This window comes from Schistocerca nitens, chromosome 2, assembly GCF_023898315.1.
Source record: "Schistocerca nitens isolate TAMUIC-IGC-003100 chromosome 2, iqSchNite1.1, whole genome shotgun sequence".
Taxonomy (NCBI): Eukaryota; Metazoa; Arthropoda; class Insecta; order Orthoptera; family Acrididae; genus Schistocerca; species Schistocerca nitens.
The window spans coordinates 702,989,269-703,003,052 of NC_064615.1; the positions used below are offsets into that span (position 1 = coordinate 702,989,269).

At 40.0% G+C, this 13,784-nt stretch overlaps 1 protein-coding gene across 3 annotated transcripts in view; it reads left to right on the top strand.

The window, feature by feature from the left end:
* LOC126234567 (G-protein coupled receptor 54) overlaps positions 1-13,784 on the top strand; it is a 122,953-nt gene that overhangs the window by 42,191 nt on the left and 66,978 nt on the right. For all 3 annotated transcript variants that reach the window (XM_049943271.1, XM_049943273.1, XM_049943272.1), the window contains exons 3-4: positions 2,012-2,315; positions 2,914-3,092. In XM_049943271.1, coding sequence (XP_049799228.1) covers positions 2,012-2,315; positions 2,914-3,092 — 483 coding nt within the window. The remainder of the gene's footprint in view (positions 1-2,011; positions 2,316-2,913; positions 3,093-13,784) is intronic.

Consider the following 13,784-nt stretch of genomic DNA (forward strand, 5'->3'; position numbering starts at 1 on the left):
ATCCCTACTGGGTCCATACCTAGGTTGAAATATATTCCTACAGTCACCACTTAAAGTTGCTTCTCGAAACTTTGTAAATAGGCTTTCTTGTAATATCAAATGAAACTGTATGGTTCTAGAGAAGTTTCCAGATCTCAAACATCTATGATGTATTTATGCAGACTGAAGTGATGAATGGAAATTTGCACCAAGGCTGAGATTCAAATCTGGATCTCCTGTTCACCAGGCGAATGAGATAACCATCTGCCACCCTGGCACAGGAGCTTCAAACAACTACACAGACTACCCTAGCATACCTGCACCCTTAATCCAAATGTGGCACGAATGGGATTTTGGATTGAGGAGGGAGATATGCTAGGGTAGTCCATGCAGTAGTGCAAAGTGACTGTGCCAGGGTGGCAGAGTGGTTAGCTCATTCGCCTGGTGAGCAGGAGGTCTATATTCGAGTCTCAGCCTTGGCATGAATTTTGATTCATCACTTCAGTCTGCATGTATACATCATAGATGTTTCAGAGTTAGAAAGGTCTGTGGAACCATATAGTTCCATTTTACTAAAGCACTTATGCCTGGGTTTCAGGCAGTAGCCTCCATTTCATTTGATGCTGAGGTACTATTCCAGTATAACTGGAGAACCTCTGCAGTGCTGTTTGAGTTTAGGTGGAGTGCCAAGTGGGCTGAAGAATGAATTGGAATCTGAATTGAGATAAGAGGCATACTGGGGTAGGCTGTGCAGTTGCACAAAGCCACTGTGCCGAGGTGGCATAATGGTTAGCACATCGGCCTACTGAGCAGGAGGTCTGGGTTTCAGTCCCATACTCAGTGTGAATTTTCATTTGTTACTTCAGTCTATATGAATATTTCTTTGGGTAGTCTATGGCTATCTTCATGCATCTGCCAGTTCCATTTCTGCAGCATCTATTAACTCTTTCTGAGGGGTTACACAAACCTGTGACTGTTTGTGCTGTTCTTCTTAGTACACATTTAATGTCCCTTGTTAGTCCTATTTGCTATGGGTCCCACAAATTTGAACAATATTCTAGGATGGGTTGCATGAGTGATGTTTAAGCAGTCTCCTTTGTAGACAAAGAACTTCCTCAGTATTTTACAAATAAATTGAAGTCTGACACCCACTTTACACCTATGACTGAGCCTATGTGATCATTCCATTTACATCTCTACAAAGTTTTACACCGAATTATTTGTATGAGTGGACTGATTCCAACTGTGACTCACTGATATTATAATAATAGTATACTACATGTTTTTGTTTTGTGAAGTGCACAGTTTTACATTTCTGAATATTTAAAGCCAGCTGCCACTCTTTGCACCATTTTGAAATCTTATCAAGACCTGATTGACTATTTTTCAATTAGAGGAGACCACTCACTGAAAATCAGAAGTGCTGAGTCATCAGTACGCGCACCCTTTTTTGAGCGCACACACACACACACACACACACACACACACACACACACAGAGAGAGAGAGAGAGAGAGAGAGAGAGAGTCACAAAAAGCACGATTCTCTCTCACACACACACACACACACACCTATTATTGTTATTCCATCCTTGACATTCCTAGTTTCAGATAAACTATGCAAGCTTCTAATCTTGTTTCTAGAGACTAAAATGCCCTTTGCTATCCTAGCCTTGTATTACGTTTTCTTTCACACTTTGTGTTAGCTATTGGGCATATTGTATGAAGACTGCAATAAAAGACATTTACAAAAATATTACTTAATGCACCACAAAATTTTTTCCCCATTTTTTTCCATATTTCATTTCTAAGTTTAATTCTAAGAGTATCAGGTTATGTTTATTTAAAGTATGTGTTTCATAACTTTTTTTCTTCTCTGTGTTTATTTGATTTAAGCTTGTCTTTATTAAATCATGATATGACAATGTTAGTTCTGTAACGTGACTTTTGTATTGAATAATTTTGACCCAGACTACATATAAAATACAGGCAACAAATGTATAACAAGAAATTAATTATATGTCCTCTTTTCAGTTTAATTACAGTGCACATAACTTTCCAAATGAAATTTGGATAGTACGGGAGAACTGGGAAATTGCAGTGAAGATTCTTTTTGTCATCCCAATAGTGATTTTTGGCATTATAGGGAATGTTGCAATCATTAATATTGTTATGAGAAATACATTTCTGCACTCACCAACTAACATGTTATTGGCAAACATGGCTGCTGCAGATGCTCTTACACTTCTTATTTGCCCACCTATGTTCCTTGTGTCAGATTTATTCCAAAACTATGTTCTTGGTAAAGGTGGCTGTAAAACTGAAGGCTTCTTTTCATGTGAGTATCTCTGTAACATTTTCTTAAAATATATGTTTTAGTGAAATATATTTTCATTACTTTTATTCTTTGGCTTCTCAGACTTAATTGTCATATTTTTTCAATGTTGAACCTATTTTCTGATAAGAAACATCACTAATACTGTAATCTGAATGTTAGCAACACAACTGTAGAACGTGGGTCATTTCTGAGGACTCAAATTGGGCATTTTAATTCCATTTTAAATGAAATTATAAATTCTTACTGTCCATATCTGAGCTCTTCTGGAACAATGGAATACAGTATCTCTTCATATAAATCAATCTTTTTTTTAAACTCCTCAGGTACCTCTCAGAACTTCTTTGATAGTTCATTCTGTGGTCTCTGAAGATATTTTTGTCAGGTGCCAAGTAACTCTAATACTTGATAATGACAATTAATAATGGGTTTGGTATTTCACTGTGGAAAAAATTCTTATGCTGCTTGAGATTATATAAGCCACATTAATAATTTTTAGTAATATCACACTATTATGCAATTTAAGAAATAATTATGACACTTATTATAACAGTTTGACTTGTAAACACTTGCTTTATAAGTAATTTATATGCAAATACAGGTGCATTTCTACTAACAGCTGTTTTGAATCTTTGTGTTGTGAGTTATGACCGCCTCACAGCAATTACATTGCCACCAGAAGCAAAATTAACTCACAATGCAACAAAAGTTATCATGGCAGTCACCTGGGCATCTGGATTCTTGATAGCACTACCTCTCATAATTTTCAGAAACTATAAGGTAAGAGACACTTTTCAAAATAATAGTGCAAGTTCTGCAACAATAAGGAGCTCTTGCTTTTGTAGTATTTTCATATTAATGTGTGATGTGTTTAAGGAACGTAGTAACTCTGAAAGTCCTTAACTTACATCTATGTTTAATGTCAGTACTCATACATATGAAATGATATGAAATTAACAGCTGGTTGGTTGAAAGATTTGAGGGAGGGGACCAAACAGTGCGGTCATCGGTCCCATCAGATTAGGGAAGGATAGGGAAGGAAGTTGGACATGCTCTTCAAAGGAACCATCCCGGCATTTGCCTGAAGCAATTTAGGGAAATCATGGAAAACCTAAATCAGGATGGCTGGACACAAGTTTGAACCATCATCCTCCTGAAAGCAAGTGCAGTGTGCTAACAACTGTGCCACCTCACTCTGTGAAATTAATAATATGTTTTCATTATTTTTAGGTTGTGGCATCATTAGATCAATCGTTAAAGTGGAGCACAGGATAAAACAGCCTCAGTCAGTTTCCTGTCCCATTCCTTTCCATCTGTAATAATCTTACCACTATTGCCACTTCAAATCACTGCCTTCCTTCCTTTTACCCATTTTCTTTCCTTTGAGCATGTATGAATACTTCATATGAATATTTATGATTGTATTCTTTCTTTTTAGTTTATCTGTCATTTTTTATTTGTATGAGAGCTGATTTTTTCTTTGGTATCATGTTATGAATAAGACCAAGGCCTTCAGTTACACTGTTAGCAAATAATCACCTTTGCTAGTCTCGGTTACTTAATTACCAGAGCATCTTCTTTGCTTGGGAGGGTTTTATCTAGTCTGATTTCCTATTTGCTATCTTAGCAGGTCCTCTATTATCATCTTTCTTTATAATCAAACAATGGAAAATCCAGGATGGAATGTAACAATATTATAAAAAGTTGCTACTCGCCATATAGTGGAGATGCTGAGTTGCAGATAGGCACAACAAAAAGACTGTCACAAATAAAGCTTTCAGCCATTAAGGCCTTTGTCAACAATAGACACACACACACAAATGCAACTCACACACATGACTGCAGTCTCAGGCAATTAAAACCACATTGCGAGCAACAACCCCAGTGCATGGCGGGAGTGGCGATTGGGTGGGGGTAACGAGGAGGCTGCGGTATTGAGGGGGAGGGATAGTATGATGGGGGTGGTGGACAGTGAAGTGCTGAGGTTAGATGGAGGGCAGTGGGGAAGGCGGGAGGGGGGGGGGGGAAGTAATAGAGAAGGAGAGAAGTGAAAAGACTGGGTGTGACAGTGGAATGATGGCTGTGTAATGCTGGAATGAGAGCAAGGAAGGGCTGAATTGGTGAGGACAGTAACTAATGAAGGTTGATGCTAGGAGGGCTACAGGAGCGTAGGATGTATTGCAGGGAAAGTTCCCACCTGTACAATCCAGAAATGCTGGTGTTGGTGGGAAGGATCCATATGTCACAGGCTGTGAAGCAGTCATTGAAAAGAAGGATTTCATGTTTGGCAGCGAGTTCAGCAACAGGGTGATCCATTTGTTTCTTGGCCACAGTTTGTTGGAGGCCATTGATGCGGACAGACAGCTTGTTGGTTGTCATGCCCATATAGAATGCAGTACAGTTGTTGCAGCTTAGCTTGTAGATCACATGACTGGTTTCACAGGTAGACCTGCCTTTGATGGGATAGGTGATGTTAGTGACTGGACTGTAGTAGGTGGTGGTGGGAGGATGTATGGGACAGGTGTTGTATCTAGGTCTATTACAGGGGTATGGGCCATGAGGTAAGGAGTTGGGAGCAGGGGTTGTGTAAGGATGGATGAGTATATTGTGTAGGTTCAGTGGATGGCGGAATACCACTGTGGGGGGAGGGTGGGAAGGGTAGTGGGCAGGACATTTCTCATTTCAGGGCACAACGAGAGGTAATCAAAACATTGGTGGAGAAAGTAATTCAGTTGCTCCAGTCCTGGGTGGTACTGAGTTACAAGGAGAATGCTCCTCTGTGGCTGGATGGTGGGACTTTGGGAGGTAGTGGGAGACTAGGAAGAGAAGGTGTGGTGTCACCGCCAGACACCACACTTGCTAGGTGGTAGCCTTTAAATTGGCCGCAGTCTGTTAGTATACGTTGGACCTGCGTGTCGCCACTATCAGTGATTACAGACCGAGTGCCCCCACATGGCAGGTCTACAGAGACTCCCTAGCACTCGCCCCAGTTGTACAGCCGACTTTGCAAGCTATGGTTCACTGTCTACATATGCTCTCATTTGCAGAGATGACCGTTTAGCATAGCCTTCAGCTATGTCATTTGCTACGACCTAGCAAGGCGCCATATTCAGTTACTATGTATCCTGAACAGATAACATTGTGAATCATGTACTGTCAAGAGCAATGTTCATCATTAATGGATTAAAGTTAAGTATCAAACTAATTACATCCGCTTTATGAATTCTAATTCCTTGTCATGTTCCAGACCTCACGTCAGTATAGTCCTTCCCTCCTCATGCCAGCCTGCGTGAGCTAAAACGCGTGCATTTTGGCCTCCTCTCATAACATGGTGTTGGCTCTTCTGCCAACACAACAGAAGGCATGGGAGATTTGTTTCTTACATGGTTGGGAGGATAATTACAGTCTGTGAAGGCTTCAGTGAGAACCTTGGTATATTTCGAGAGGGACAGCTCATCACTGCAGATGTGATGACCGTGAGTGGCTAGGCTGTAGGGAAAGGACTTCCTAGTATGGAACGGGTGGCAGCTGTCGAAGTTGAGGTATTGCTGGTTGTTTGTAGGTTTGATATGGACGAAGGTACTGATGTAGCCATCTTTGAGGTGGAGGTCAACATCTAGGAAGGTGGCTTGCTGGGTTGAGTAGGACCAGGTGAAGCAAATGGGGGAGAAGTTGTTGAGGTTCTGGAGGAATGTGGATAGGGTGTCCTCGCCCTCATCAATGAATCTGAACCAGGTGAGGGGTTTAGGATTCTGGGTATTTGGAAGGATTCCTCCAGATGGCCCATGAATAGGTTGGCATCAGACGGTGCCATGCAGGTGCCCATAGCCGTACCACAGATTTGTTTGTAGGTAATGCCTTCAAAGGAGAAATTATTGTGGTGGAGGATAAATTTTTTTATGATGACTAGGAAGGAGATTGTTGGTCTGAAATCAGATGGGCATTGGGAAAGGTAGAGTTCAATAGCGGTAAGGCCATGTGTATTAGGAATGTTAGTAAAAGGGAAGTGGCATCAGTAGTTATGAGCAGGCCACCGTGTGGTTTCTTTATAACACAAGAGGAATCAAACTTTAGTATCTTCTACAAAATGTCATATGAACTGCTGGATACCTGTAATTTACTGCCACAATATTTCAGCACAGAGTCTTCAGGTCATTTTCATGTGAATACTGATGATGTACACTGAGCTCTCCTATTCAAAACACCACCAACGAGATGCACCCGGTAGTCACTGTGCATGTACTGCTTGAGTGAGTGCAATACTCCTGCAAATCAATGCACTATACCATGCTCCCTCTGGTAAAAGATTGTCACACTGGTATCAGATCAACCATCTTCACATAGTAAAACTGCAGACTGATTTAGAGCACAAAATTTTTCTATGACAGAATTCCATAGAGAATCTAACTGGAAGCCACTGTCCCAATTGACAGGGGAGTCAGACAGCCGTATTTCCACTGATTCATTGATGGTGGAGCTTGAAAAGTTTTACTTATAGACTACAATTTTTATTTCATTGTATCTCATCAAGTGACCAGCAGAAATGCAGCACTCAGGGAAAGCAGGCTTGCTAATTTTGGAGGAAGCAAGTATGCCACTGGTGTTCCACATTGTTATCTTGAGCAATGCATGTCATTTGTCCTGTATAAGATTTGCTACACTCACATGGAATCCTATAAACACCTTTCTTGCACAACTCTTAAGTCTTCTTTGATGGATCCCAAAAGCACTGAGATTTTCTGTGGAGGATGAAAGGTCACTTTAATCTCATTTCTTCTTAATATTCTGCATGTTTTCATGAAAACAACAAACTCTTCCCTGTTCTTCCATTTGTAGATCTTTAGTGCTCTCTGTACTTGTTGAGATGAGTGTTCACTGTTCAGGAACACAATTTGTGTGTGTTTCAGTTCTGCTTGCAAGTTATCTTCATCTGACATGGTATGGCTTTGGTGGATCAAGGTTTTCAGAAAGCCCATCGTTTGTGCCAGATGGTGGCAACTAGTTGCCTGTGATCTTTATGAGTGTACTTTTGAAATACTAAATGTCAGTTCTGTCATTACTCTTATGTTGCACCAAGCCATCCAAAAATGTATGGGGTTCAGATGTTGAAGTAATTCTCAGAGACTGTCCAAACCATGAGTATCATGTGGCACACTCTCTCCTTGACATACTTTTTATTTAAAAATGAGTTTTTTGAACAATTTGATGGTGTTTCTGTGGGTAGTCTTTTGTCTCCTCTGGTTGCCAATATTTTTATGGAAGATTCTGAGGGGCCAGCACTCAACTCAGCTGTTTTAAAACAGTATTTTAGTGATATGTTGATGATATTTTTATAGTTTGGCCTCAAGGTTTTGACAGTCAAAGTTACTTCAACACCGAGCGAGGTGGCGCAGTGGTTAGCACACTGGACTCGCATTCGGGAGGACGACGGTTCAATCCCGTCTCCAGCCATCCTGATTTAGGTTTTCCGTGATTTCCCTAAACCATTTCAGGCAAATGCCGGGATGGTTCCTTTGAAAGGGCACGGCCGATTTCCTTCCCAATCCTTCCCTAACCCGAGCTTGCGCTCCGTCTCTAATGACCTCGTTGTCGACGGGACGTTAAACACTAACAACCACCACCACTACTTCAACATCTGAACTTCACACACAAAAATATAAAATATACCATAGAAATGGAGAAGAAAGGTTGTTTGCCATTTTTGATGGCTTGGTAAGAGTGATGATAGACTTGGACATTTCAGAGCACACTTATACAGACCTGTATTGACAGGCTGCTAGTTGTCACCATTCAGCACAAAAAACAGGCATTCTGTAGATCTTGGTACACTGAGGCCATACCATCTCAGATGACAATAATCTGGAAATGGATCTGGACCACCTAAAAACTGTGTTCCCGAACCACGGATATTTGTCTCAGAGACTGCAAAGTGTCCTACAAGCATAAAACAGAACAAAACAATAAAAACAATGAAGTCTCCAAATGACAGCTTATCTACCTCATACTCGAAATGTTTCACAAAAATAGGCAGAATATTAAGAAGACATGAGATTAAAGTAATTTCCATTCTCCATCAAAAATCTCAGAGCATTTGGGATCTATCAAAGATATCAAGTTCCATAAGGCAAATATTTATAAGATTCTGTGCAAGAATGACACATATTATACGGGATGGTCAGAAACAGTCTGAAAAGCTTGTAAGGGTATTGTAGGAAAGGTTATGCTGAGAAGCAATTGTTAAGAAAAAAATCAGTATGTTGTACCATTTCTGAGTTAATTACCATTGAAGTTGGTCAATCAGGTCACTGCACATGCAAATTCAAGTGCCCGCTAGATGCAATAAGTGTCAGTTGTTCTCATAGTGTAGATGATAGTGCAAAAGAGTGTTCAGCCTTTGGTTCATGTTTGATCATTACTATAGTGCCATCTCCAATTTTTGTATTGTTCTCTTGTTTTAAGAAACCAAATGAAGTTTGGCAACATCATTTCTGGTAGGCTGCTTGAATTTGTGTGCACAATGCCCTGACTGGTGAACTTCAATGCTAATTAACTTAGGAACAACAGAAGACATCAGTTTTCTTTCTTGGATATTATTTTTCAGCACAACCTACCCAGCAACACTGTTTCAAGCTTTTCATATTGTTTCTGACCATCCTGGGCAAGAAATGTGAACTGTTCAAGATTGCACTGGGGAACAACAGTGGCCTACTTTCCTCATGCATCCCAGGAAGCCTGCTATGACCGATCATTGTATTTCTACTGGTCATTCAACGAAATATACTGAAACAAAAACTGTAGCCCATGAGTCAATCTTTTGAAGTTCGTTGTTGATGAATAAGTGGAAATACAACTATCTGTTGTTGCATGCTTGTAACAACTCAGAACTACACTTGTGTTCTGTTAGTTGAATACAGGTGCTGATGACCTGCTGTTGAGAACCATATACACACCACCATCACTGCCACAACCACCACCCCAATACAACTCCCTTATCATTTGGGATTGTGACATCCAGTTAGATTCTGGACGGAACTTCAATGCTAATTAACTTAGGAACAACAGAAGACATCAGTTTTCTTTCTTGGATATTATTTTTCAGCACAACCTACCCAGCAACACTGTTTCAAGCTTTTCATATTGTTTCTGACCATCCTGGGCAAGAAATGTGAACTGTTCAAGATTGCACTGGGGAACAACAGTGGCCTACTTTCCTCATGCATCCCAGGAAGCCTGCTATGACCGATCATTGTATTTCTACTGGTCATTCAACGAAATATACTGAAACAAAAACTGTAGCCCATGAGTCAATCTTTTGAAGTTCGTTGTTGATGAATAAGTGGAAATACAACTATCTGTTGTTGCATGCTTGTAACAACTCAGAACTACACTTGTGTTCTGTTAGTTGAATACAGGTGCTGATGACCTGCTGTTGAGAACCATATACACACCACCATCACTGCCACAACCACCACCCCAATACAACTCCCTTATCATTTGGGATTGTGACATCCAGTTAGATTCTGGACGGAATCCTGTCACAAAAATCTGTCTGCTCTACACTGCAATTTGTGAAGATGGTTGATCTGATATATGGTGTTATTTCACCACAGAGGGAGTGTGACATAGTGTAGTGACTTGCAGGAGAACTGCATCCACTCGAGCAGCACATGTGCAGTGACTGCTGGATACGTCACACATATGCGTGGGGGGGGGGGGGGGTTCTTCAATAAGGAAGCTCAATGTATTTCATTAATATTAACTTGAAGTGGTCCAGAAGGCTGTGCCAAAATATCATCGCAGCAAGTTACAGACACCAGCAGTTCAGCCACAATTTAATGAAACTATCTGTATGCTGGGAGAGTTTTAAAAGTCCACATCAAATCATAGAATCATTAATTGATTTTTGCCATGGGGAAAAACATCTTATCATTAAAGGTTTTTGGTTTTCCTCTCACTTTCTATTTGACTGTTAACTAGCTTTTTCATTTTTGTAAGATTTTCACTCATTCCACTATGGTTTACTCTTATATTATGAAAAAAAAGCAGTACATCACTGACTGTGAGTGATTGTTACTAAGTTGGAAGCAATATTGTTTTTGATGATGGTTTCACAGACACTCATGTTGACTACTCAACTGTATCTACTGTTGACTAACCACAGAATTGTCCTAGATGCCTATTTAAAGATTTAAATGGGCCAGTTTTTATAAAATGTTAAAATACAGATAAATATTTATTTAATAACTATATAAAATACAGGAAAAGTAAGCAATACTTTTACACATATACTAATAAAGTTATAATAATATGGAAGGATATATTGCTACTCTCCATATACAAAGCTGCAGACAGTCACAACAAAAAAGAATGCTAGAAGTATTTCAGCTTCCTAACGAAGTTTTCTTTAGAAGTAGAAAACTCACACATATTCATACAAACACAAATCATACATACATGGTCACTGTCTCCAGCACTAAGGACTAACTGTGACAGTATCTGACGTGAACAGTAATCTAACTAGGATGGATAATGGAGTAAGGAAGGAGTGAGGGGCAAAGAGGTGGGGGGATATCTGGCTAATGGTTGGAGAAGATGCTAATGCTGCCTGTGGGTGTGTGCTGTGTCATGGTGGGGACAGGATAAGGCTGTCAGGTGCAGCATCAGGAAAATGTTGGGTGGGAGAGGGGGAGGGGGGCAGAAATTGGAGGGAGAAAGCAATAGGAGAGAAGAAGAGATGAGGAAAGGACTATCTAGGTGTGCTGGTGGGACAGAAGACATGTGTAGTGCTGGAGTGGGAGCAGAGAAGGGAATAGGCAGATGGGGGACAGGGAATAGTGAAGGTTGAGGCCAGAGGAGTTACAGGAACGAAGGATCTTTTGTATGGAGAATTCCCACCTGCACAGTTCAGAAAACCTGGCACTGGTGGGAAAAATCCGGATGGCACAGCCTATGAAGCAGTCGTTAAAGTGAAGCACATCATGTTGGGTGACATGTTCAACAACTGGGTAGTCCAGCTGTGTTTTGGCCGCAGTTTGGCATAGGCCATTCATGTGGACAGGCAGTTTGTTAATTCTCATGCCAACACAGAATGTGCACGGTGGTTTCAGCTGAGATGGTTCATGTCATATGGCTACTTTAATGGGTGCTCTTCTTTTGATGGGATTGGAGATGCCTGTGACAGGATTGGAGTAAGTGGTAGTGGAAGGCATGTATGTAACAGGTCTTGCATCTAGATCTGTTGCAGGAATGTAAGCCATGAGGCAAGCAGTTGGGAACAGGGTTGGAGTAGGGATGGCCAAGGACATTTCAAGATTGGTTGGACTGTGGAATACCACAGAAGGACGGGTGTGGAGGATTGGGGAGAATATTTCTCATTCTGAGGCACAATGAGAGGTAGTCAAAACCCTGGCAGAGAGTGTGATTAATTTGCTTCAGTTCTGGGTGATAGTATGTCACAGCAGGAGTGATTCTTTATGGCCAAAAAGAGAGTATGTGAAGGTTGGTAGGTTAATAATGAGACAAGGCATGCAAGATCTGTTTCTAGCAAAGGTTGAGAGAGTAATTTTGGTTTGTGAAGGCCTCATTCAGACCTTTGGCATATTTTGTGAGGGACTGCTCATCACTACAGATGTGATGACCATGGGTGGCTAGGCGCTTGGAAGGGACATCAGGGTGTGGAATGGATGGCAGCTGTCGAAGAGGAGGTATTGTTGATGGTCAGTAGGTTTGATGTGGTGGAAGTACTGATGCAGCCATCCTTGAGATGGAGGTCAGTACCAAGGCAAAGAATCTGTACACACAGGTACATAACAAGTGCTAGTGATCGTCTGAGGGCATCCTATACTTGTACAAACACAAGTCTTGCCAGTAGAGGTGCTAGTGCTGAGGTACATGAGTGATCAGTGTCATAAATTCAATAGCTTAAAACAGAACATGCATAGTCATGAACTAAAATCATACCATTTGGAAAAAAATGTGTGTCTAACTATAAAACAAAAAATAAAATTCCCATTAGAAATAAAAATTTCACTTAAAGTCAGAATTAAATGTATAAAAAATGTTATAGAGTCTATTAAAAGAATACCTTTTATAACAAAAAGTAAATAAAACACAACATTGTGTGAAGGATAGTTGAAGAGTACTTACTTAACTAAAATTCTCAATGGTCTATAGCACATCAGAAGGCAATCCACTGGTGCCAGCTTGTGACCTCCGTGAAATGTTTTGTTTTCCTGTGGTGGTGACTGTAATGCCAACACTGGCCAGTGTACTTGGTCACACACCAAGCTGCTGCAGTGTGTGGTGCCATTCAGATTAGTAAATTCTTAAACACATCAAAATAGGCATTCAGATTAAACTCGCAACTTGCAAATAAAACATAGTGTCATTCTTTATTGCCACATTCACTGAAGACACCTACTGATGGCTCATGGACTGTTTCCAGTTACTTGCAATCTAAAACAGTTCCAATCTCCACTGCTGCACACACTAAGGACTCCCACTGATAACACCTGGACTGTGAAGATGCTGCTGTGCCCACTGCACCATCTCGAGACTCCATGTTCAACTATGTGCCACTGTACACCTGGAAAACTAAAACAACAGACATTACTATCACGCATTTTACATTTTTCACCTTGACACATGATTTCCTTTTGAAAACAATAAACTGTAATCATGTACTGAAATACAAGATGCTGTATTTATCCCTTTCACTACTATTCACTACTCTGAGTCCTCTAAATAATCTTTAATTGTTTAATATACATTATTTCTGAAGAATCAACAGACCAGTTTATTACTTATTATGTTTGTGGCAAGACAATATGCACAATCTCTCTTTGTTGGTTATATTTAATATCCTCTGTATGTTAACAAAAATAACTACACCAACATATTTTATATTTGTTCTGCAGTAACTTGTTGCCTGTTCATAGTCATTCCATTTTGTCATTTAAGATTATGAAATTATGAGGCAGAATTATCAGACATTTTTTAGCTGAAATATTTGTAACTGCTTATATTTAACAATCAACACAATGCTGTGACCTGGATTCATCATATCTGTACATCAAATTGCAGGAGATGAATGTGTGTCACATCAATATGTTAGCAGTTAAATACAACATACTGTGAGTTAACAGTTACTCATTGTGTTCAATGTCAGCCATATTATGTATCTTCAATATACACTCATATTCTGTAATATGACAACTGGTCTATAAGATCAGAAATGATGATGTCATGTCACGTAAACAGGTCAGATATATTTTAACATGCACTTGAGTATGGCAATAGAGCCAAAATCATGATTGTGTGAAATGAATGAAGAATAATTTACACTCAAATGGTAGAAACTTCTTTCAAAAAATTCTACAAGATTGTGGTCCCCCTTGAAGGAAAAAAAAATCAGTACTTTTTCCTTTCTTCAGAGCACTTCTTACAGCTTTGCTCTCTGTCTATTGAATTTTT